This window comes from Rhinolophus ferrumequinum, chromosome 6 (genome assembly GCF_004115265.2).
Source record: "Rhinolophus ferrumequinum isolate MPI-CBG mRhiFer1 chromosome 6, mRhiFer1_v1.p, whole genome shotgun sequence".
In the NCBI taxonomy this organism is placed as follows: domain Eukaryota; kingdom Metazoa; phylum Chordata; class Mammalia; order Chiroptera; family Rhinolophidae; genus Rhinolophus; species Rhinolophus ferrumequinum.
This window is the reverse complement of record NC_046289.1, coordinates 45,017,279-45,044,139: the sequence shown is the minus strand read 5'-3', so window position 1 is coordinate 45,044,139 and position 26,861 is coordinate 45,017,279. Positions and strand designations below refer to the sequence as shown.

General features: G+C 37.1%; 2 protein-coding genes across 7 annotated transcripts in view; one reads left to right on the top strand and one right to left on the bottom strand.

Annotated features, from left to right (window-relative positions):
* The first annotated feature begins 126 nt into the window (after nucleotides 1-126).
* RAB11A (RAB11A, member RAS oncogene family) lies at nucleotides 127-19,455 on the top strand. Its single transcript, XM_033107359.1, has 5 exons — nucleotides 127-318; nucleotides 7,657-7,852; nucleotides 8,103-8,296; nucleotides 9,273-9,353; nucleotides 17,699-19,455. Exons 1-5 carry the CDS (start codon nucleotides 279-281, stop codon nucleotides 17,836-17,838), a joined length of 651 nt encoding a protein of 216 aa, XP_032963250.1. The 5' UTR covers nucleotides 127-278; the 3' UTR covers nucleotides 17,839-19,455.
* Nucleotides 17,978-26,861, bottom strand: part of MEGF11 (multiple EGF like domains 11) — a 342,599-nt gene continuing 333,715 nt past the window's right edge. For all 6 annotated transcript variants that reach the window (XM_033107352.1, XM_033107351.1, XM_033107353.1 and 3 more), the window contains one exon: nucleotides 17,978-26,861. In XM_033107352.1, the coding sequence (XP_032963243.1) occupies nucleotides 26,701-26,861 (161 nt within the window). In that variant the 3' untranslated portion in view covers nucleotides 17,978-26,700.

The following is a 26,861-nucleotide window of genomic DNA, read 5'->3' as shown; positions in this document are numbered from 1 at the left end:
TCAGATTGTCCTCTGAACCTTTGGGAGGAGGTAAGAATTTGAAAACGGACGCCGTTTCCGCGCACACCGCCCTTCGCAGGCTCAGGGGCAGGGCACCCCCACCCCCGGAAGCACTTCCCCTAAGGGGCTGGGGCCCGCCGGAAGTGGCGTAGCAGCAGGGAGGGGTTCTTCACCCGGTCAGGCAGCTGAAGATCCGCGCTCGGGTTACCCCTGCAGCGACGCCCCCTAGTCCCACCGATACCACTGCTGCTCCCGCCCCTTCGCTCCTCGGCCGCGCAATGGGCACCCGCGACGACGAGTACGACTACCTCTTCAAAGGTGAGGTCATGGGCTCCCCTCCTCTCCACCGAGTCTTGTTCGGGGGCCCGAGACACTCCCGGGAGACCCGCGCGGGGGCTACCCCCGTGTGAAATCGGCCTTCCTTAGCCCTTCCCTCTCGGTGCAGTTTGTTCCGCGGTCTCGCGGCTCAGCCCCTTTTCCTCCCCTCAGACAGGGAGTCGCCGCCACACACCGATCTTTGAGGGACCTCCCCAAAGGCCTTCGCTGGCCTCATAGCCCCTCACCGTGTGTCCTTCTCTCGGCTGGCTCCCATCTCCCACATCGTCTTCCTTTCCGGGATTCTAGGGCCGCTTCAAAGGGGTCACCCCTCCCACCATGTATCATTCCGATTTGGCGCCCCCTCCCCCTCAGTGTCCACCCTGCTGGACTCACTCCCCTTCCTGAACCGCTCTGACCAGCCCTTCCTTGGCTCCTCATCTTGCCTTCGGCGCAGACTCCCACTACAGGTCTTATCTCCCCCCGTCCCCTCGGACCCGCGGCTCTCCTGGCCATCTTCTTCCACCCCGGGGCTAGGCCCTCGTGAAAATCTGAGCGGGCCAGGGGCCCCCACCCGTCCCACAGTTCTGTCCCGGGGATTGGTAGCTCTTTCTCTGCCTTCCCTCCCCAAGTAGTTTAGAGCTCTCCCACATCTCCCGTGCGACCCCACGGGTGGGGAGTAGGGCCAGAGGGATTGTCAGTGACCCACGCACGCACTTGTCGCAGTGACCCGGCAGAGTGATGTGATTTCCCTCCTAACCTTTTTTTCTCCTACCCTCCCTACCCGGCGCCACCGGCCCGGGGTAACTCCTGACTCTGCTCGCGGGAAGGGGTTGCGGATGGGTGGTGGCTGTTATCCTTGCCAGACCTGAAGGCCCAGTTCCTGAGCAGGAAAGGCTGTGCGCTGCACAAATACGAGCTCGTTTTATCATTCTGGACTGATTGCTTCCTGCAGCAATACTGGGAGGGTCCAGCCTTTTAGTGTTTGTAGAACCAGAAGGGAAGAGTCCTAATTGGATCCATACCTTTCTCAAAAGGTGTGTGTGTGTTTGGGGGCGGGGGTTGTGTGCTCTTTGGTGAAATCAAATGTTTCTTATGAGAGAGAATCGTAGTGCCCTTGAGTAAAACCTGTTAGAGGGTGGGGAATGGATAGAAAGAATTGCTTATTGGGCAGTCCGGAAAGAATCCAAATAGTTTTTTGTGGTTTTTGGTTTTTTTTAATCAACAGATAAAGGGGTACAGTTTTCCCTGAGAAAAAGTACACTAAAAGCTTTTTTGTTCGGTGAATGCGCCCTCACTCTGATGCTCTTTCTTTGCTTACTGAATTAGGAGGGCAGCCATCAGTGGTGTACTGAACAAAGATCATTACCAGGGAGGAAGAAGCCATTGCTTTAAAGCTTTACAGTGGAGGGTGGAGTTTAAAAAGAGTGTTAAGCATGGTGACAGTTTCTGACTTTGCCATTGGGTGCTCAGAATGACTAAACGAAGGCGGTAACATTTCTTTGCTTTACCAATACTTTGCAAATCTTGACAACCTAGCTGATGACATATTCTTATCACCACTTACTCCTCTGGGCCAGAAAATTCTATTATATGTTGTGAGTACCTTCAGTATCCTCCCTTTCCCCGGGAGAAAGTCATTTACAGAGAAGAGGGTACTTAATGCATTTTACAAATACAAAAAAGAAACGTGCATTAGTTTACATACTGTTTGCTGAAGTCATCTGAGGTCTGGTGAAGTTACTTAAGTGAGACCCTGGAGACTGGGGTTCAGCCATTAAAGGGAGAATTTTTTTTTTTTTTTTTTTTATTTAGGTACAGTGGCAGTGGGCCGCTAGCTGCCTTTGAAATAATTAATTTAGAACAAGAGACTATCAGTATTTCTCCTGTTTGGTTGGGAGCTTAAATATTGCTTATAGAAGCCATTTATTTTTTCACTAGTAATGTTATGCTGGATTGGCTTAAGGAATTTTAACTTAATTTTGGGCTTAGACTATCTAACAATGATTGAGAGCACAGGGCTTTGGAATCACACAGGCGTGGATTCAAATCCTGACTCAGGTCTTAAATTTGCTTGGTAACCTTGAGAAAGTTAACTTTCTTGAGCCTCAGTTCCCTCATCTATGAAAAGAAAACAAGACATACCTCTCAGGACTGTTGTGAGAATGAAATGAGACTGGCTGTAAAATTTTAAACTTCTGTGAATACTCTATAAATGGTAATAATGTGAAAGAAGTTACTGTGGTTCTTGTCAGTTATTTTTACCTATGAATCTTTATAAGAGCAATTAAATAATAAGAAACTTAAAACTAGGAAGTTCTAAAGTATTTTATATTTCCATGGGTTATTGGTTTCATTTTGTTGTACATTTTCCTGTTTAAGGTAGGGTGTTTAAAAATTCTGCTGAGAAGGATTTCTTCCACTTTTTTTAAAGCTCTTAACAGGATGTGTCACTTTTTTGTTCTTTTTTTTTTTTTACTTCAGGGCTGATTATTTAGCCAATTTCTTTATGGAATTATAATTTAAAATTAAACAAAAATGAAGCAATAATAATTTTATTTTAAAATGATTTCATTCAACAGAGATTTATTTACTGAGATGAGCTGCAGCTCTATTTGGAAGAAGGCTTATCTAGCAAAGTTAATAGTTGAGGGAATTTGTAGTTCGTAACTAACCAGTTGAAAATGAAGGGATATTTTGATTCATATAAGATGGAGTGGTCCAAATGGAAATGTAATATAGGGAGAGCAGGACAGTTATTCTAAATGATGTATTTGTTCTTGAACATTAACCTTTAGTTAAGCTGAATATTGAGACTTTGGAGGTAGGAGTTAATTTTATTTTAAGAAACTTGACTTTTTATTTTTAAGTACTTTAATTCTACAAGTATTTACCAACAGTGTGGTTAAGGCCCTGTGGGACACATATGTGAAACAAACATCAATCATAGTTCCTATTTACAAATACTGTGGTAGACACCAATACAATCAAAGTCACATTTTCGAAAATATCCAGATATATTGTCTATACCAGTTTCTTTTTAATCTCATTGAAGGTCGGTAGTAATTAGCCGTCAGCTGATTGTCAGTGGAAATGATCGTAGGAACTTTGCTGTCTTGCATCTTGCTAGTTTTTTTCTTTCACAACTGTTGGTTGAGCAACTCAGATTCTGCTGAATCTGGAAAAACATGTCTAGACTTAAGCCTTATTGAATGCATTTTATTTTAACAATTCTTTTGGTGAAATTGGACTATGAATATAGTTGAAAGAGTAAACATATTTCTAAGTTTGTTTATTTAAAATAGTATGGAAATTATCAGTTATTCCTTCAGGTGATAACTTGTAGTAGGTCAGATGTGCTATGATTGATTTGTTGAATCAAATTTTAGTCCGGTGTATTAGCTTGCGAGAGAGTGTATAAAAGTAAATGAGGGTAAAGAGGTGGGAATTTTAATTAAATAATGGATAATTCATATGTATATTCTGTTTTTATGACATTTAGGAGTCTAATATTTGGTATATATTGAACCAAATTTCATATTAGGTATTAGAGATACTTAAAATTCAGCAGACGTTAACCAAGTGGTCGTAAATATTATCAGGTTATTTTAGAAATGCTGTAGCTGTTTCATATGTAGATGCTGTTGCGCATGCACGTATGTATACACATTACATCGATGGCTGTAGTTATAAAATGTTTAAGTACTTTTAACCTAAAATAACTATAGTTATGGAAAACAGCAAAGTCACCGCAAATTCCTTTCTTGAACTATAGATGTGATCATATAGTTTGGCACATTTTTAAAAAGCAATTAAATTTTGTCATCTTAATGAGAGAAGTTATTTTATTAGAAACTAAGTTTGAGTCCATGAACTTTTTTTTTTTACCATTTTCTATTAGAATTTTTTCCTCTAAAAAATGTTTTATGTAAAAACAAACAAAAAGGGAAAAAACCAAAAATTACTGGAAACTTGATGGTTCAAGTGGGGAGAAAGGAGAAGAGGAGCATGTTTCTGAGGCTCTGAGCCTCTCCAGAGAAAGTCCTCACCCTTGAAATGCCCTCTTTGGGGGGATAGTGGTGCTGAGAACAGCGTCCCCTTGCCCAGCCTCTGCCTGAAGAAGTGGGCAGTCACAGTGGTCCAAGGGCCAGAGGAGCTGGAGTGGGGCAAGGGCCGAAGGGGTGCACAGGAAATAGTCAGCTATGGGCTTTTTGGAGGGGATGCCCTGTGTCTCTTGGGGAGCAGCCTCGAAGATGATCTTTCTGGATATGTTCATCTCGCGCCAAGATGGCTGCCACATTCCCACACCTGGAAGTTGGAGGGTGGCAATTAAAGAGTGTGTCAGCCTTGATCCCCACCCCCCCTTCTGGACCTTCTGGCCCAGGCAGCTCACTGATAGCAGTAGTTGGGTGCAAACTACACAGTGAGCACAGTGTCATTGAAGTGCCACTTGTAACCTTCCATCACCAGTTGGTGGGATGGCAGGTCATGTCATTGTCATCCGCTGCATTGAACTGGGCCACCATCTTTTGTTTTTTTTTTTAAATTAGAGCCAGTAAATTTTCTTCTGTGACTTAGGTAATTTAATCTATTCTAGTTTATTTCTTTAGCCTAAATGTTTACTTCTTGGTTTGGTTTCTCATTTGGTAACTGAATAGAAGCAGCTTTCCTTATTGTGTCATTTCTCAGTATCTTAGTATCTTGGCAGCACTATTCTTAAAGAACCGATATTTTCTGTTGTCATATAAGATATGATCCTTTAAGAAGTTGTTAGTCTTAATTCTGACAATCTTGTCCATGTCTAGTTGAGATGACTTTTATACTGTATAAAGCAGGGGTGTCCAAACTGCGGCCCGCGGGCCAACTGCGGCCCGCAATCCATTATTAATTGGCCCGCAGCAAATTCCAAAAATATATTTAGTTGACTTAAATAAACCAGGTGAGGCAATACGTACTTCACCTCGAGTCAGTGGCCCGGCTGTTTGTGTATTTTATCGCATATGGCCCTTGGTGAAAAACGTTGAGAAAAGTTTGGACACCCCTTGTATAAAGCATTCATGAGTCTTGAATTATTTTCAGATCAAGGTGCTATTTTTTATAATGTGAAAACTAATTGGTTACGTTGAGGGGGAAAACACCCCATGACTGATTTTATGATGGCTTAACGATGTGAGGGTGGGCGCAGTGAACGTAATCGCTAGTTGCAGTGGAGGTTGAAAGGGAGGAAACCAAAAACTTGACAGTTCTCAGAGTTTTTCTGGGAGGGTGTTCTTTGAGTTTATTTTCCAAAGTTGTCATCATTCTAGATGTCTTATTTTCTGGCTTTAAACAAAGTGACTGGTTCCTGAATCAGTAGATTGATATCTGAGTGCCTATACGTAGAAACGTTCAACATTTTGGTTTTTTCCTTTCCTATTCCCTCTTAAAGTGAGGCTTTTATATCTCAGTGCTAGTGTGGGGCCAGAAATGATTCCAAGGAGGTTTCCTCAACGGAACATCCAGCCTCTGGCACTAAGAAACAATAGTGAATATCCTGTTAGTAGGGTAGACTGTTGCTGAAACTGAGATTTGACCTCACGTCCAGAATGGTGGACTTTGGAAATGAACATACCCACCAACCTTCCTGTAAAATTGGAAGTGCATTGTTTTTGTACGTTACTTTTATAACCATAATGTCTTCTTCCCTGGTATCCAAATTAAAGTATTTATTATAATATCTGTGTTTGCCACAATACCGTTGACACCTCTGACGATATAGCTAGAAATGACTCCTTGTGCTACATGGAATCACTACCGCCTGGATGATTTCTTGCTGAATCAGCTGATAGAGGAAGCCAAAAAGATATGCATTTGATAATACACTCCCTCCAAGACTGTCCAGAGGCCAGCTTATATTGCTCTTGTGGCAAGGAAGGAATACATAATGGATTCTCTTTGCCCTCTGACCAGATGCAGTGAGCTCGCACAGTTTTTACCCCCCGCTCCACCTCCACCAAATCCCAATCTCTGTAGTAGGGTTTGGTATTAATTCCTTGGTGTCATTTTTGGATGTTTGATTTTCTAGTCCTGGTGTCTAAATCGATTAGCTAGTGAGAAGAAAAAGCATTAGTAGTCAACAGTAGGAATGTATAATATTTTTTATTAATGTTTATAAAATTTTCTACAAAGGAAACAAGTGTTATCGAGCTCTCAGCTTCTGTAAATCTGTGAATTCATTTTGTTCTTTAAATGTAGTTAGAAACGTTTTAATATAACTGCCTGTTTCCCTATTGTTTTTGAAATTCTTAAGTATAATACTGCCTTCGGCGTAAAAGAATCTCCATATATTTAGTTAGTAAATAAACTGCCTCCGATAGTAATAGTAAGAAATAAATTCATCTAATCAGAACCTGTTTAAAAAAAATTTCATGAAGTCATAAGTGAAAGGGTATGCCCACCTTGCTTTGGTCTTGAGTCAGAGTAAGTCAGATTTACTAGTCAGCTTCCTAAGGCCCTTATTAAATTTAGTGGGGTGTTTGTTTTTGGAGGGGTCTCTGGTTTCTTGCCAGTCTGATAAATGTGTCTATTAAAGGGTCATTGTAGTTTCTGTGATCTGGGTGGCAAAGTTTATAAACCTGATGTTACATGTTAAATGTGTTTCATTTTTGCCTAGGTGTAAGTCCTGAGGTTACACCCAGTATTTGGTCACACCAAAGTGTGAGATGTCGCACACTCTGGTGAAACTAAGTAGAACATAGTATTCTTTCTCTCCTCACCACCCACTACCATCCTTTGTTGCTTTCATATGACTCTGATACATTTTAGTATCACAAATTGTTCATTTAGTTTAGGATTTATCTTTCAAGTTATTACCTTCTGAGGTAATAAGATTGGTATAGTAATGATGGTTAGTTAATGCATTAGCCTGTCATCTGGCCTACCGTGTTTTCCTGAAAATAAGACCGGGTCTTATATTAAGTTTTGCTCCAAAAGACGCATTAGGGTTTATGTTCATGGGATGTCATCCTGAAAAATCATGCTAGGACTTATTTTCCGGTTAGGTTTTGTTTTCGGGGAAACACGGTAGTAGATGTCGGCATGTGTAAGATGGGATACTGTATCTGTGCCAAGCAGATGATGTGTGGAAGTCATTATGCAGGTAGAAAAAAGATAAAAGGAATAAATTGGTTTTATCTGTTGCTAGCAGGTGGCGAACTGGGCTATTCAATTCACCCGTACCCCATTTCTTTTAAAAAATCAGATGCCCTATTGTTGTTTTGTTTGTTTTTTTGCTTTAACGCATGCTGATATTCTGAATGTGTTTGCCTCATTCATCTGACATGAAGTTCTTTGTCTTTTCAGTTGTCCTTATCGGAGATTCTGGTGTTGGAAAGAGTAATCTCCTGTCTCGATTTACTCGAAATGAGTTTAATCTCGAAAGCAAGAGCACCATTGGAGTAGAGTTTGCAACAAGAAGCATCCAGGTTGATGGGAAAACAATAAAGGCACAGATATGGGACACAGCGGGGCAAGAACGATACCGAGCTATAACATCAGCGTAAGTCTTACAGTTCTTACGTTCTGTGAAATAGGCTGCCATCAGGTGACGTGGCTGCCATTGAGTGAATTAGCTGAGTTGGGGTAATGGAAAAGGTACTTTTTTTTCCTTTTAAGAATTCCAATATTAGGACTTTGAAATTTATAAGTGTGTTTTAAAATATATATAACCCATATATTTAGTTCTTCCTGGTGTTCCCTTCCATTTTGTGGTTGTCTTCTGATAGTTAAGTACATGTTTCTGTTTTCAGATACTATCGTGGAGCTGTAGGTGCCTTACTGGTTTATGACATTGCTAAACATCTCACATATGAAAATGTAGAGCGATGGCTGAAAGAACTGAGAGATCATGCTGATAGTAACATTGTTATAATGCTTGTGGGCAATAAGAGTGATTTGCGTCATCTCAGGGCAGTTCCTACAGATGAAGCAAGAGCTTTTGCAGGTTAGTGATATGAATTCCATGATATTACAGTGATTCTGTATTTCTTGCTGGTGTATCTTGCAGTTTTGATAATCCTTCCAGTGAGGGTAATCAGTTACAGTAATTTTGAAAAGGTAAACCTGAATGAATGCTCAGGAAGGCTTGTTGTTTTGAAAGTGTGTGATAACTGTATGGCTCTTTTGCTTAACTTTGGGTCATTAAAACACTATAGTATTTTGAGTTTTTGCTGTCAAAAATTGAATGTAAAGACCGTCATCTTTTCTCTCCCTGGAATGGTTAGATGAACTCAATTTATTTTGTGTTCCCCATGTCTTTATCCATTATGTCTCTGTGTTTTGCCAAGGTTGCTCTATGTGGGTCTGAAAAGTAGTGGCCAGGGAGCGTCAAGGACAAACAGGCATGTAGCTGCTTAGGAGTTAAAACTTCTTTAGCTTTACAGAGAGTCCGCCTGTCTCTTGCCCCTGTTTTGTTAGAGGCAGCCTGCCCGAAGGCAATATTGTGCATTCTTGGCTAGTGAAGGTTGTGTGTGACCCTCCACTAGTATTGTACCATTTTAGTTTTTTAAGTTTTCCAGTCAAGAACTGTATTTCAAACAATATAGCTACAGAATTCTAAGTGAATCACATATACCCATCTGCATTCATACCGTAGCTATGTGGTTGATGGGGACAAAAGGACAGTAAGGGATGAAAATAACTGGGTATTCGATAAATTTACTATATTTTGAGTAGTGTCATTCATTCTGGGGATAGTATTTAGTGGTAACAAATATTTATTTTAATGAAGAAGTCAATAAAAATTTTTCAGGGTTATTTTTAATCTACTAAAGTGTAAATAGAATGGTACTCTTATCAGTCAAGAAGTTGGGGAGGTCTTAGGTCTTAGCAGTGTTTTATTTTCCTTTCCAAAGGCTTGAGTATATTATATCCCTTGTATTAAAACTGGACAAGACTGAAGTTTTTGTGTCTCCCCACAGAAAAGAATGGTTTGTCATTCATTGAGACATCTGCTTTAGATTCTACAAATGTAGAAGCTGCTTTTCAGACAATTCTGACAGGTAAGACTTGCATTTTCAGATTATACCAGTGGGAATTGGAAGTTTTAGGAAGGTAATTTAAACAAATTAATTGGGAAACCAAATCATATATCTGAGAATGACTATCATTTGAGAGCTACTATAGCAAGAGTTGTTTAGCGTGCAAAATCAGTTCCAACCCTTGCTTGCTGAGCTTTAATCATCCTAATTCATCTGGTTGATAGTGTGAAAAATACTTTGAAATTTGTTCACTCACTTCTGATATTTCAGTCCATGTATTCCATAATTCATGGTCACAAACACAAAGTAATGCTTAAATATACTTTCTTAGATAAATATTGAAATCCTGGCTATGGAAAGATAAAAGTGCTCTATTGAAATTCAGTAAAGGAAAGGCATTCTTCATTCTGAGAATCAGCTAGGGGAAAAATATATTCATAAAAATTAAAATGAAAAAACAAAAAGTAAAATTCTCCCATGATACACTGTAGAAGCAAGGTGTCACCTATGGAGAAAATCAGCCAGTGATTGCATACAGAAAAGTTTTAACTAAATAGTGGGAAAGGAACAAAGTTCATGCTGTTTTGGAACGTGGATGTGCGGACCAGGTCAAACTCAGGGATAAGAAAGTATTTTATTTGTGTTAGCTCATCGTTACCTTGACTTTATTAGAATAACCAATTTATCAGTAAATTTCATCATAATTCTCTACTAAGTACTTTGATACATTGTTTTAAGTACTTTAAAATTGTATTACTTTTAAGAACTCACCAGTCTTAATACATAGTACAGTCTTATGTGGTGTTCTAAAAAGTCTATATGGAGAAATGGTTAACTAAGTGAGTTTCCAATTATAACAAGATTCTAATTTTTTCTTTGTATGCAGCACTTATAGTAAAGGTGAACATATTTTAACCTTTAAATGTGTTATTCTACTATAAAAATGTAGGGAATAAGCCTAGGATTTAAGAACATAAACTTAGAAGCCTGACTTGGTTTTTTTCCTGGCTCCTCTACTTATTAGCTCTATAATCTTAGTTGTTACTTAACCTTTTTAGGCCTTAATTTCTTTGTAAAATTTAAATATGTTTTAGGGAGTCCTGTGATGTTCTTTTTGGAGAGGGTCTGTATTTATAAATACCTTGTCATATGATTTGACTTGACTCTTACGTTGTTACTTCAAGTTTTTTGTCTCTCTAACCCATAGGAAAGAATTGTCTGTCACTGAGACATCTACTTTAGGCTCCAAAAATAAGTGTATGAGTTCATACATGTAAAATACTTAGCTCTCGCTGGTACATAGTGAACAGTTGATAAATTAGTAGTTAAGTAGCAGTTAAGGCATGAGCAAAAATAACTGATTAAAACTAAACTAAATATTGGTGATTTGTATGCCTGTTTTATTAGAATTCTTTTCTGTTAACCAGAAGAATAGTAACTAAAAGAACTGGTGCTGGGGTTGGATAAATAGTCTTTGGAACACAGTAGCTTTCCTTTAGAATCTTCTCTATGTCAAGTTTCATTGCAGATTGTTTCAAGCAAGCAAGATTTGATTAAATATGTAGTATGTCTTCAAATCTGGTATTTTTAAATTCTTTATAAACACTTAGTGTGGATTCTTTTGTCAATATGTAGAGTATAAATTTAGAACCAGGAGAGGTGGTATGCTTTTACTTTTTAGTCACTTTGCTCCCACTCTCTGTGTAACTAAGGTCACTGATCCTCAGATTCATAGTATCTTAAAATGAGTGAGTGATCTTGAAGGTCTGAGTCTCTTATTGCTTCCGAAAACCTCACTTGAAAAACTTTAGTCCGTCCTTGTTGGGATGTTTTTTATGTCCCATTAAATCTCCTCTGCTGTAATTTCTGGTTCATCTGTTCTGATCTCCATTTCTAGCCCATTTATTCTAATACTAAGTGGACTAATGAACTAATCAATAAGCAGTGATGTATATACTTAAAATTGAACTGTTTTGTCCTTAAAGAACATCTGGCTATTTTTCTTATACTTCTCTGTAGATTAAACTTTTTTTATTGCTTGACTAATGTTGCTTAAAAACAAACGACTTTAGCTTCACTTACTACCACTTCACGTCTCTCTATTCACTGTTTCCTCAGCTTCCCGCATAAATCTCAGTGTTGATCTGTGCAGAGATCACTGCGGATGGCAGCAGACATCTGTGCTGTTTTGCAAGTGTTAGGATGTTTGTTCTAAACTTCTTTATACCAGTGGGAGTATTAATGCATAGACAAAACAGGAAAGAGAACAATAATCTCATTATGCTTAAGTGTACCTCAAATGTTAACAGTATTAAGGGAGCATTTACATTGTATTTTGATATTGCTATAAGAAAAGATAGCTTTTTAATTTTTAAGATGCAAAGTTATGTCTTGGAAAATTTATTTACATTATTCCTCCAAAGTTAATGTGTTGCTTGTTTTAGAATAAACCCATGGCATATTCGATATCCATGAATTTGACAGTAACTCCATGGCGTAATTTTGCTGATGGTATTTTTTCGAGGTGATTACGTGGAGCTAGTACATTAGTGAGCCTGACTGATTGTGCAGCCTCTGCATTTCAGGGCAGTTTTGTTTTCTTTCATCCTCAAATTCATTAAAGAATGTTTTCAATCCATACTTCCCATAATCTGTTATTTTTTCTTTTAACTTTGAATTTTGACAATTTCTGCTTTAAATACGTTACAGTAATAGTACAAAGAATTTTCAAATGCCCTTCACCCATATGTCCCAAATGTTGACATTTTACCATATCTGAGTTCTTTTTTTCTCTTCCTCTCTTAAAATATACATGATTTTTCTGTATTATTTCAAATGATGTGTTGCCCTTTATACCTAAGTACTTTTTATTGTGTATTTTCTAAAAATCAGGATATGCTCTTTCATGACCATAGTATAATTATCAAAATCAGAGAGTTAGGTAATAACTCTAAACATCTTTGTTTAGCTATAGACCTTATTCAGATTTTGCCATTTGTTCCAATTATGTCTTTATTTAGCAAAAGAAAGTCTGGAATCAGATCATGCATTGCGTTTCCGTAGCTGTTGTATCTTAGTTTCCTCTAATCTGGAACAGTTTGTTAGTCTTTTGTTTCTTTTGTTTATTGACATTTGTGAAAGATACGGTCAGTTATTTTGTGGTGTCCCTTAGTTTGGGTTTGTCTGATGTTCCTCATGATGAAATTCAGGTTATTACAGCAGGAACACCACAAAAGTGTTCTCAGTGCATCAGACAGGGAGGCTCATGATACTGGTTTGTTTTATTCATTACTGATAATGTTAACTCTGATCACTTGGCTAAGGTGATATGTGACAAGTTTCTCAATGTAATTAGTAAGTCCAAACCATCTTTTTAGTCTAAAGACAAAATTCTTTTGTGGTTGAAACAATTGTAATTCACTTAGCATATTGACTCTTAAAAGTGGGGTGAGAGTTTCCGGGCATTATAGTAGTATTCTCACCCCTTATGTGAGGTTTCACTTTCCATGGTTTTAGTTAGCTGCAGTCAACTGTCGTCTGAAAATACTAAATTTCAGAAATAAACAACTCATAAGTTTTAAATTGCGCGCCATTCTGAGCAGTGGGATGAAATCTCGCACTGTCCAGCTCCATCCTGTCCAGGACGTGACTCATCCCTTTGGCCTGTGTTTCCTGCAGTATATGCTGGTCTATTCGTTAATCACTTCGTTGTCCAATTGGTTTTCAGATCAACTATATAGCAGTGCTTGTTTCAGTAACCCTTCTTTTACTTAATAATGGCCCCAAAGCGCAAGAGTAGTTGTGCTGGCAATTCAGATATGCCAAAGAGAAGCCATAAAGTACTTCCTCTATTTAGTGAAAAGGTTTGTACGTATAGGAAAAAATATACAGGATTCAGTACTCTCTGAGGTTTCAGGCATTCAGTGGGGTTTTTAGAATGTTTGCCCTGCAGATAAGGGGGTGGGACTACTGTAATTTTACTAGAGTAGTGAGAATCTCAGTTAGGTGTAGTTGCTTTGCTCTTGGCATATGGCAACCTTTTAGATACTTGTCAGTGTATCAAATCAGCATTTTTTTTATCTTTTAGAAACTTACATGGAGAGCAGTGGGTTTGAAGAAGACTTAAAAAATTCTGACCTACGCTATAGTAGAATAACTCAGGCCACTGCTATTTTCAAATTTTTGGAGGCACTGAACAATTTTATCTGTCTTTGTTCTCCAATTTGGAACAGTTGCATTTAACTTCCTTAGAATTTTTTTTTTGGCACCTTGATCCATACTTCCATTAGAGTAGAAATAGGCATATATGTCTTTTTTGTTTAACTTTGCCTGGTTGTATTTAAAGCTATCGTATATTAATGTTTTACTTTATATTTGGATCTATAAGAGATCCTGATAATAAGAACAAGAAAACAATTCCTTTGCTTTCTGACTTTACCTGTTGTTTGGACATCTTGTAAAGGGACTGCACAGGAATTGGCGTATCGTATATATTTGGTTCTGAAGGAGAACATGCCCTTGAAAGAGGAAAATATTTGCATCTGGTTTAGCAAGTTACTTTTCCTGTTCCCTTCCCCCCACTTAAATAACCTTCTTTAAATCAGATACCAGCTAGAAAGGTACCTGCTTCCTATTTTCTTATCAAAGTGTTTTTTTTAAGTGACACATCTAGCCACAGAGACATTAAGCAAATTAATTGTGTAGACTCTTAGTGCCCATTCTACCCGAAAGTAAAATTTTCTCTCAATTTCCTCACCAACAGTTTCCTTTTTTTTATTTATTGCTTGGTTATCATTTTTATTAGCAGACATCTTTTTTGGTGACTGGAGCAAATATAGCAATTATCCATTTCTACAAAACAGTATGTTGTACTTTTAGACAGTTACACAACACTGCTCAAATTTCTTGCTTAGTAATGAGATCTCTTTAATTATTTAACTTTCTATGTTCTCCAAGAACTCTGCCTTTTCCTCTCTTGCATTATTTGCTTTTCATGTAAGAACCTGCAAAATATTTTTTGCTTTGGTTCCCCTTAACCTAGTGTTCAAAACAACTTGAAGAGAAGTTAAAATTTATAGAGGGTTACATTTAGTCACTTGCACTTGAAAAAGAAGAGCCATCCAGTTTGGGATTAGAGAGAAAACATGAAGAATAAAGGATGAATGGTATAGTTTTACAGTAATTTGATGGTTATCTTCATTCCTTAGCCACCAGCCTGATTGAATGACTGTCTTTCTCTTTACCCTTGACACATTCTTCAGTCTCGTCCCTTTTCAATGAAAATAATCTAAATGAAGACTCCATATCCTTTGTTGTTCTTGTTTTTTTTTAATTCTAGTTAATAGCCTTTATTGTAATATTTTTTCGCCTCTTGATCGTTCTTCAGCTTTGAACCACTGTCGACCTTCTTAAACATAAATTTTAGCACCCTTTCCTCCCCCCCAAAAAAACATAAGAAAAGGTATACTAGCTATCCCTGTTTTTGTTAGTTTACATATTCAGTGGACTAGTACAGTTTGCTATTCAACTTCAGGGAAATTAGTTTTTAATTTGGAGAAAATGTATTAATTCAGTTAGTACATTTCTTTTTCTTTAACTTTTTGTTGGGAAGTTTCCAACATAATAAAGTAGAATAGTATGAACTCCCATGTAGCTATCATCTATCAGTTCATGTCCAGTTTTTCTTCCATTCAGTCCCTCCTCCAGTATTTTGAAACAAATCCCAGATAACACAGCGTTTCATTTGTAAACATTTCATGATGTATATCTAGAAGATTAAGACTTAAACCAATAACAACAAAGCCACTTAAAAATCGGCAGTAATTTCTTATCTGTTATTCATACAATATTAAAATGTCCTGTTTCAACAATTTTTTTTTTTTACAGTTCAGATTAGAATCCAAATAATGTTCACATTGCACTTGGGTAATATGTTCTTGGAGCATTTTGAAAAAAAAGAGTCCACTTTCTCTTTGTTTACCCCATAACTTTATATTTTTAAAATTTTGAAGTTTACAGAAATAATACAATAATATATATTATTTCTATACCCTTTATTTAGAATCATCAACTTGCCACATCTGGTTTAGTTCCACGTGTATTATATACTTTTTTCCCCTTTGCTCAATCCTTGGAAAATAAGTTATAGACATTGTGGCACTTTACTGTTAAATACTTGAGCATTTTCTCTGCTAAGAACAAGGCATCCTCCTGCGTAATTACAATACCGTATATCGTCCAAGAAATTTGTGTTTATACTGTATTATATAAGGTGCAGTTCATATTAGGTTTCTCCATGTGTACTACTTGATAGACTTGGTTTTTACATTTTAAGTCTAGGATCTGGTCAGAGATCACACATTGCATTGATGGAATTCTCTTATATGTGAGGTAACAAATAGAGTAGCCACTGGCCACGGGTGGTTATTGAGTACTTGAAATATGGCTAGTTGTGCTTGCTTCGGCGGCACATATACTAAAATTGAAATATGGCTAGTGGACTAAGGAACTGATTTTTAAATTTTATTTTGTTAATTTAAATAGGTGGCTACTATATTGGACAGCACAGATCTAGAACACTTATCCTCATCTTTTCAATGTATTTTATGAAATAACTTCTTTGAAGCATCTTGGCCTGTTGTCTGATAGATTGTCCCTCAGTCCGAATTTATTTAGTTGTTTCCTCATGATAAATTCATTTTAAACATTTTTGGCAGGACTATATAGATGTCTTTCATAGGAATACATGTATCCTTCATAGTACATCATAATAGGTATATCAGGTCAATTTGCCCCATTTTTAGAGTTCCTTTACCTTTTGAGGGTATTTCTTTGAGAGAAGGAGCATTGGGAGAACAAAGATTAGTAAGATACAATTTCTTGGCCATAAAAAAGGAAATCTTACCCTTTGCGAAAACATGGATGGATCTAGAGGGGATTATGTATGCTAAGTGAAATAAATCAGACTGAGAAAGACAAATACCATATGATCTCACTTACATGTGGAATCTAAAGAACAAAATAAATGAACAACAACAAAAAAAAACAGAAACAAACTCATAGATACAGAGAACAAACTAATGGTTGCCAGGGGGTGGGGGTTGGGGAGTTGGGTGAAAAAGGTGAAGGGATTAAGCAGTACAAATTGGTAGTTACAAAATAGTCACCGAGATGTAAAGTACAACATAGAGACATAGTCAGTAGTGTTGCAGTAGCATGTATAGTGCCAGGTGGGCACTACAGACTAATCTGGGGGATCACTGCATAAACTATATAAATGTCTAACCACTATGCTGTACACTTAAAACTAATATATTAATAATATTGAATGTCAACTGTAACTGAAAAAAAAATATTTTAAAAAGTAATATGTTTCAGATTTGCAGTTTTATGACTAGTCTGGTATAAGATTTTCCAAATGAGCAAAAATATTCTTTCAAAACTAGAAATAAAAGTATTTTATCACACACACAAAAAAGATATCATCTTTGCTCACAAGGAGTTTGTAATCTAGTCAGAGGGAACTACTTTTAGGCAGTGCAGTGTGAGACCAAATAAAATGTGTTAAAGATACTTGTTGTAGAGGAATTTAATAACATTATTCATGCAGTTAGTTGTCAAACCCCTCCTATATGATGTGTGCTGGAGATACAGCAATAAATACGATAGACACGGTTTTGGTCCTCATAGAGTTTAACATTTAGTGGAAGAGATACATACTCAACTATTAGTTTTGGTAAGTGTCATATAAAATCTTAAGTTGCCTGTTTTGAATAATTATTTAATTATAATTTAGCTTTAATTCAGGAGGCACTGATAAACATTATCTTTCTCTCCTTTTCCAAGAGTACGTTGGGATTTTGGCATGTTTATGAAGTTGTGCTTTTCCCTACACAGCCAAGAAAAATGCCTAGTGAGCCTAATAGTGCAAATTTATTTTTATTTTTCTGTGGTACAGTGTCATTGTATGTAGATTTTTTAGTGCAAATTTATTTTTCTGTGGTACAATATCACTGTATGTAGATCTTTTAGGTAAGGATAGAATGAAAATAGTCTCATGGTTTAATTTAGATCTAATCCTATAAACTATGTAATCTCTTTAATCCAAGATTTATTTAATTGGTGAATCTTTCCCTCTGAAATTGAAAACATTTGTTTCTTTTCTTACCCTAAGAGAAATTAAATACAATGGATTGACTCTAATCAGTGGCTGTTTGAAAATAAAACTTTAAATTTATGCATTCTCTGTTCCATTTATTTACAGTTTTTCCTGCAAATATGTCTTCTCCCTCTAAGTGTCTTTTATGTCAACTATTGATGGGTCTATTCACACTGAGTATTGCTGTTTCTTTTTTCTTTTCGCTCAGAGATATACCGCATTGTTTCCCAGAAGCAAATGTCAGACAGACGTGAAAATGACATGTCTCCAAGCAACAATGTGGTTCCTATTCATGTTCCACCAACCACTGAAAACAAGCCAAAGGTGCAGTGCTGTCAGAACATATGAGGCATTTCTCTTCTCCCCTAGAAGGCTGTGTATAGTCCATTTCCCAGGTCTGAGATTTAAATATATTTGTAATTCTTGTGGTCACTTTTGTGTTTTATTACTTCCTCATACTTACATATTTTCCATGTCTTAAGTCTTGATTTTAGCTTTATAAAATTATCCACTTGTCCCGAATGACTGCAGCTTTTTTTCATGCTATGGCTTCACTAGCCTTAGTTTAATAAACTGAATGTTTGGATTCCTCAATTACTGTTTACTTTTCATGATGGAAGCCTGTCACTGTAGAACATAATAGAACTTGATCACTTGAAGCTCAGACCTGTTGGTCTTGATCAAATCAAACTAAGAAGACTTTAGTAATAAGCTATCATTTTGCCACAGAGCAGCTTATAACAAGCAGCTTGTAATTCATACACTCTTCTCTCACTGCAGTATATCCGCAAATCTAAGAATTGCCCTATAAACATAGTAGGATTTTGAGAGCTTGAAAATTTTTCATTATTCTGGAAGTCAATTTCTAAAATGCCTTAATAGGATTATGTAGTTTAGTAAATTTTGTTTTTTAATTTTTGTAAGCATCAAAGTTGATTCGAGAGGCACTTTTTTCTGGACAAGAATTATCTTAATAAACACAGAAGACTTATATTTTCGTTTGTGGGTGGTATGGTTATGGGGCCATATGTTAGACATTGCTGCCCGGCAGGCTGGGAACTGGATAGACGGGTGGAATTCCATCCGAGGTGCCTCTTAGAATGATCAGGAAGCCCAAGTTAATGATAAGTCATTTAAGTTTTCTAATTTCCCAGCAGTAGTTTATGTGGCATTTTATTGCTTAGGCAATAACTGGTTTAATGCTCTTAGTATCAAATTGTGAAGTGTTAATTTTGTCTTAAAACCTCCCATTAAATGAAATGCAACCTAGTTTTATCACCATATTCACCAGCAGACATGGGTAGTTATTTTAATGATGCTGATTTTTGAGTTTTGCAGTATATTATGGAATATAGTCCAGTTAAATATCAGGTTTCAGTATGTCAAAAGAATACAGTGAGAGGTTAATGTCTTCTCACGTGGTACCACTTAAAGGCATGTATTCTTTAAGTACTTAAGATGAAATACGACCTTGAGTTTAAATAGAATGCATTTAGGCCATTATACAGACCTGAAATAGTTTTCTTCCACTACATTATTGAAATCAGTAGAGCAACTAGTTTCTCATTCAGAAGTGTGCACACTAATATTTAGTTTTACTTTCTTGTGGATAATATTAAGCACTTACTCTGCAGTGTTCTGAAAGTTGTGTCAACTGAAGTGATACGATTCAGGATGGTGGAATGTCCCCAAAATGTGTATGTGTGGGCTTGCATAGATTACTATGTTTCATAGTTAATCTTCTGTCTTTTGCGATGCTCATGACGTGTGGGGCGCACTGAAGGCATTGCTGTGGTCGGTCTTTCGGTTTGCTTCTGTAGCCACTTTATTTTAGTGTATTGGTATGAAGATACTATTATCTATTTGTAAATCGCTACTTTGTATTTTATGCATGCTCTGTAACTTGACTTTTTTTTAGTTATTGATTTGGAATATATTTGCATTCTAATAAACAGTTATAGGGGGCCGATTCTTTGTCAGATTACATTTTCCCTTTGAGTGGTTTGGATGCAGCCATGGAATATTTGATTCTAACAAATGAGAGTGTATAGGCCCTTGCATTACAAAGTAAACATTGAATTGGAGGCACCATTGTGTGTATTCAGCTTTGATTTTAGACATGTACTTCAATTATGCTTTTCTTAGAAAAAGTATTACCAAAACTATAAGGGTAGTAATTAATCTCAGTACTTTCATCATAACAGTGTCACCAGACCCAGGAAGAAGCTCCATCACTACTTATTTTACTGAAAATTGGTAGTCTTTTTACAAAATTTAATTTAAGAGAAGGAGAAACTTAAGTATTGAATTGAAAATGAATAAAGTAACTGAATTTTTACCAAGTATAGACTTAAGTTGCCTTGGGCATGGTTGGATCTTGGGAGCATTCCAAGAAACCGGAAGTAGTAGTAGAAAAATAGTTTTTGATTGCATTTCAATGAATGGCTTAATTCTGGATAGTATGAGGAGACAGAACTGTCTCAAGTAAAAAACATTAAGTTTTAAAATAATATGATAGTTTAGGGCTCAAGGCAGTTTATTCGAAGTGTTTTGCTGCATGACCTCGCTTTTCAGTTATTTTAACTTTGAATATATATATATTTTTAACTTATTCTCCTGAAAAGTCAGTTAGCCATTTTGACTTGGTTTAAACTTGTAGGTAAATGTTCTTAAGTGCTGTCTGATTTTTTTTCTAATAGTAGTTACTTTGTAAGGGGGAAGTTTTCTAATTTAGCCATTGCATTGAGTATGCTAAACTCTAAGAAGGGGTGTTAACTAAATTCTAAAACCTCTGACTTATGCCAGAGGTCTTTTAAGTTCTGAAGGGTTCTGCAGAAAAGTGAAGACTTCTTAAGAGTTTGGATTGCTCATCAGAGCTAGTCATTTTTATTTCATCATTGGGGAAAATGAACATCTTTAGTGACTTGTAGTTACAAAATACAAACCCTCAGTGGTTCGGGCTATTGTGATAATCTCTTCCATCTACCTTAAAGAGATAAAATTACTACTTAAACAATTTTGGTCAATACCAGAATAATTCAAAGCAGAATAATTCAAAGGCTGTGTGGATATGTATAAACGTATCCCAGCCTGTTAGGTTTCGGTTTGTGGACTTTTTTTTTTCTTAACAGAGGAGAAATATGGTTACTTGATGTTTCACAAACATCATAAGCCTGAAAACATTTTCAAAACAAAATATGTGTGAATTTTGTGTAAGGACTGTGATGACATCCATTCTCTGTGTGGAAAAAAAAAAGAATGAAGGTCATGAAAGGATCCACGTCATATAATGGGTTAGCATAACAGCCAGATTCGTGCTAAAGAGAATAGGACTAATTTTTGTCCTTCTGGCCCAGGCTGTGCTGGTACCATACCCTCTTCTGGGATTTGACAGGTCACCTTTTCCATTCACCTATACAATGTGCCAAAAAAAACCTGCAAGTTTTCATTCTGAAGTTTTAAAGAATGATTGTAGTTCTCCAAACTATAGAGGCCGGTGGTAACAATAAAGTAATACCAAATGTTACTGTCATTAAGGGAGACCAATAGCCTGAGAGATAATTTCAATTGAAGTATCCATGTCTCTGAAAATTGAATTGGAAGATAAAGAATATTTGAAAGGACCTTGGTACTAGGTATATATTAAGGTATATATTAGAAAATATGCAAATTCTGTGAGTTGAAAGAAAGTAGCAGGTATAATAGCACTGGACTGGGTGACAGACTTGGATTCTAGTCTCAGCTCTTCTAGTCATTTTATTTCTGAGCCGCACCTTTCAGTTAATGAGGGGACCTGGGACCGACCGCATTAGATCATTTCTGGGGCTCATCCCAGCTCTAATTCAGTAATTCTATGAATGAACTCTTCAGGTACTAGAGCCAAATTATACATTCTAACGCAAATATAATAGCTAAGTAAAAATGAAATGTACACTTTGCAAGATGTTTTTGGCCTTAGAATGATATTCTTATTTCCACTAGAATGTTACCTTTATTTGCATATTAACTCCATTAAATAAGATGAAAGCTTTCATATCATTTGCAAAATGACTTTCAATTTCAACAATTTGTAACAAAGTAATATATCTGTGCTAAGGGGAGGAGTACCTGATGGGCTGCTGTGTCAACTGTACATTGAGAACTGCTTGTTTTTTGACTCTTACTGTTAAAATTTTGCTGGCTTTTAATATATACTTTAAAATATATTCATGTCTGGTAGAGAACTTTTAAAAACATTTTGTGTTTTATTTTTTTTTATTGTCGCTAATAGGAATCTACAAGAAGGTACACCAGTCTGTAGAGCTAGCAATTCAATAGAACCCCCCTGCAACCAAACCCATGTCAGAATAAGGACCATCGAAAAGAGTAAGGGGGCTAACCGTAGGGTTCATTCTAGTTTAGCTTGGGGTGCTATAGTTTGAGAATTATCATTCAGGTTAATTTTTTTCATTAAAAGTTGTATCCAAGCATATAGGTGTATGTGTGTACATACGATACTAAATGGCATCCTTTGGCTGTTAGTCTAGTAATCTAATTATTAGTAGTCTAAACATTTGAATTTAGTTATTTAGCATTATTAAGCAGAGAATGGGTAGGTCCTGGCAGATTGTATTGGCTGTTAACTACTCTGTTACCAGTACGAGTGATGGTAGTGAAAATTAGTAGCCAACAGGATTCCTTCCCTTTGTTTGAGTCAGTGGATGTTAACATTGCCCTGTCACAAAATCTCGGATCTTGTTGTCCCCATGCCAATGAATAAATATACTGACTTTAGCACCTATTCCTGTACTGCAAACCGCCATTCTCTCTGCATACCATTTTCTCAGACCCCTCTAGGGAAGTGGTTCCTTATGTTTAAGAAGTTGCTGACTATTGTACTAGCCTCCATGCTAAAGCCTTCCATCATATGGGCCTAAGAATATTATAGAAGGTCATGCCTGAAACGGGACAGTCTGGGAAACTGCAGGAAGCAACATTTTATGTAGGCTATCTGATAGGAAACCAACTCTGGAGGAGGTTTCTGGTTTTGGTTTACATTTAAGTGTATGCCTAAGTAACAGGACTTTGTAAGATCTTGGGTCCCCATGTTTTCTCTTATCCCAGGCTCTGGAGGGCCATCTGCTGAGCTGGACAATAGCTTGGGAGGCAAAGCTAGAATGAGGAGGGAATGTGAGACCAGAACTTCTACATTCTGTAGAAGGACTCTGCTCAGAGTCTTTCTAGCTCTGCAAGTCAGGGAAAAAAATGTATAATCAGCACTGACTAATCCCCAGGTCCCTCCATTTATTCCTGCCCTTTTGAAATTGCTACATTGTAAGATCCACAAAGACAGGGAATGTGCTTCATATTTACATTCCTGCTATGTAACCCCCCTGCAACCAAACCCATGTCAGAATAAGGACCATCTAAAAGAGTAAGGGGGCTAACCCTAGGTAGGGTTCATTCTAGTTTAGTCTGGGGCGCTATAGTTTGAGAATTACCATTCAGGTTAACAATTTTTTTCATTAAAAGTTGTATAAAATTACAAATAATTTAATAAATTACAAAATTTAAAGTAATAGAATAATGAATCCCTAATGTACCCATCCATCCCTTCTAAGAAAGATTTTCCATTTCCTCTCTGTGCACATATTCTGGGCCTCTTCTGTCTTCCCTCTGGTTAGATGAATGGCTAAGAGAATGTATTATTCTTGAATCTTCTGTATTGAGTTCAAGCCTTTGGTTATCATTTAGGTATTGGGTAGTATTCTGAGCCTCCTAAGTCATAATCTGACACTATCATTCTTGGTAAGTACCGTTTTTGTCTTATAATTCTTGATTATACTTCGTCTTGCCCTAAGATGTCAAGCTCCAGCCCTTGAGAATTATCTGTTGGTAGGAGGATTTTTTCTGAATGAGTTTTAATCTCTACTAAAAATGTATTCTTGGTTAAACATTTTATTAAATGGGAATAACTGAGTATCACCTAGGCCTTATGAACTGACAAGTTGAAAGGTTTTAATTTGACTTAGATACGAGGATTATGTACAAACCTTTGAAAGTATGAAGGAGAAATTTTAAACTTACACCACTGAATGCATTCAGTAAGCTGTTTTTTAGCATCTGTATTTTATAACAATTAATTCTGCTGCTCCTGTACTAGTTAGGTCACAAGGTTATGTTTTTTAAAAGGTCCTAAAGACAGATTCACCCAGGATACTGTACTAGGTGATAACTTCTCCTAGTAGAAAGCTATTCATTGCACTTAGGCAAATTAGGTAGCCTTTTCACTTGCCTTTATTCCATTCCATAGAACTACCTTTGTGTCTTGAGCTGAGCACAGGCTGTGATAGTTGTCTTTGAGGTCACATCTTTGTGACAGCAGAGGAATTCTCTATTTGAGTATATTGATGTTTATGAGATTTTCAGTAATTTTTGGACATGAATTAAGAATATGTTGCTCCCATTCATTACTTTAAAGGAAGAGACTTGTTATAAATTTGATAGGACTTTTTCACTTTATTTTCAAGCATTTATGGGCATAATTTTCACTTCTCTGTCTAACGTGACCACAAAAAACGTAGGTTAGTTCTACCTTTTAAACCTGAGGTGTAGATTATAGACACATTTTTGGTTTGCAACACAACAGTAGGCATTCCCATAAATTAGTTTGAGAAATTAATTTATTTTGTACAAGGTATGATCCCTCTGCACAGTGAACAAATATATTACAAATCTGGATTGTTTTAAAAAAGTATTGCCATTTCATAGTCTGAGTGCTATTGTACAATAATTGTTTTCTTTATTAATTTGAATTATATGCGCATCACTTTGAAAACTTAGTTTCTGTAAAATAATTGAACAAATCTTTCCAAGTTGCCAATAAAATGCACAGCGCACATGTGGAGGTTGACCATGACCCCTACCTGTGACAGTGCTAGACAGACATTCCTAATGGTTGCTCTGTAAGATTGAAATGTCTTTTACCAGTAACTCTTAATATTTGTGAAGACAGCTGTTGTCACCAATCACACCCTCTGTCTTTCCTTTTCCCTGTATTGTCTGATTTGATATGTGATACATTTCTTTAAACAGAATGCTAGAGCTGAAGGGATGTTAGGTTTCTCTTACACATCTTTGCTTGTCCCTTTTTGACACATGGGGGGAAAAGGAGCCCAGAGAGGGCAAGTAACACTCAAATCTCTTGACCCAGTGCTTTAGCAATTCCACCCTGCCACCTCTTGTTGAATTTTGCCCAGAAGATAGTTGGCAAAAAGAGGTGAAACTTGAAACTTGAGTGATGCTGCTTGTTTGCAGTTTGCCAGGCAGCTGTTACTGTACATGCAGGGAAAGGGGAGAAGAGAAAAACCTGGGATTGAGATGAAGTTTCTCCTTGCTGATTTACTTTGCCATGATTCTTGATCCTTGCTTCACAAAGACAATTGAGCATTTGCTGCCCTGATATACTGAGGTAAGTTATTTATATTTCTTTCTACATACGTATGAGAAATATTTACTTGGGTCTACAAAGTAATTTTCTAGTATTTATATTTTAATAAGGCTTTTTTGGAAAGTAAATTTGCTATTGCTGATCACTTGCTCCCATGCACACATGCAGCATTCATGTAAGTATTAGATATTTTCCCCTAACATTTGCTTAAGCTTTCAATGAAGTGGTGAAGGGCTTGTACTCATTTTTTTTTTTTCTTGCTTTTGCTGGTTATTACCCAAACTAATGGGTTCCATGGCAGACTTCAAATTTTATCAAGGGCTTCAGAACTCCCACACTTCCTGTAGCAGCTATTCCAGCTTTGCAGTCATTTAGATCCTCTTCTGTACACCTTTTTGGAAGTAGTTTTACTGGCTGGACTGTTATCAGAGAATGGAGTGGTATAGGGGTGACTGTTAGTTTCCTTGGTTTGCCCTTTTGATCTTTAATCCTCGTGAGGAGGTCCTCTTTATGGGGTTTGGGAGTTGGCTCCATTTTTGACTCATCTGCGCCCCCGTTTACTTATGTTTAATGGTAGGTGACACATTTGAATTCTGGGATCTGGAGCATTAGCTCATTGTAATTCAGTTTTGGCCATCTCAGTCAGTAGGTGGTGGTTTTAAGGTAGAAGTACTTCATATCTTTCCATGCTCTTTACTATAAAGTTTTTAACATCATGTTACAACAGCCAGTTACAGTCCATTTTTTCTTTGGTCATTTCAATTTAGTTCCATCAAAAAACATAATGTACTTTAAACAATTTAAATTTGCTGTATCCACTTCTGTCTAATGATTACATCAAGCTCAAGATTTATGAAGAAATGCTTGAAAAGCAAGTACTCTTCTGAGTCAAGGAATGCCAACCAAAAAAATCTGGGAGGCCAAATAGCCATTTTTAGGGACACTTAATTCTTATCAGTCTGACTGTTTGCTTAAAGCATCACCTCAGAGTTGTGTTTCCCCCTGGAATGACTCAGATGTTGGGTGGACTAAGGAGACGTGACAAGGCCAGGACTACTTGCAGTGTTCTGGAATTTGGCCTAGAAATACTGTCGTAGACCAAAAGAGGCTGCTGCACTTTGTTCTACTACCAGCAGGGCAGAAGAGGGAAAGTTAATTTGTGTTTATTAAAATCTTATTTTAAAAAATGGAAGCTGTCAGCTTTAGACTATATACTAACTCTGTAACCTTGGCCATTGTAATTTGATGGACCAGACATATGTAGGTACTTCAGGATTAATATTAGCACAGTTTGTGTCTGTGTACTAATTAGGTAATCAAACATGATGGGAACAGCAACCAAAAGGACATAGGTACTATTGCAGGTGTTTTAAAATAATCCACTCCCCTCCCCAGTTCTCGTTTCCCCCTAGGAACGTTTGTAAAACTTATTCTACATGTTTCTAAGCATTATGTTTCAGATAATTAAGTATATAAATAAATATATTTAGCGATATTTAGCTGATGTTGACAAGTAACTGTATCCTAAATGTTTTAAAAGACCATATAATTCAGGGATTTGGGGTTTGGGGTGGGTGAGTGATAGGATTTGCCTTTGCAAACAGACCTTTTGAACAATTACTCCAGTCCCACTTGGAAGCTCTTCTTTAGTTCCAGGTGAAAGTAATAACTAACCCGCAGCTGGAGTCAGTCTGTACCATTGTTTCAAGTCAAAGGAATGTCTTCTTTCAGAGTCAGAGAATATTCAGCAGCGCACATTGCAAGAGAGAAGCTTATCCCTCTTAAGACTGCTTGTCCAGGGAGGGCCCGTGAACAGGGCTCTGTCTTACTGGGAGGAGGTCATAATGACCAGGAATATGGCTGTTCCTAGGTAGATCATATGGATGCTGGATATAGCTGGAGTTATGACCGCGGCCTTCTTGGACCACACTGACTGTGGGCT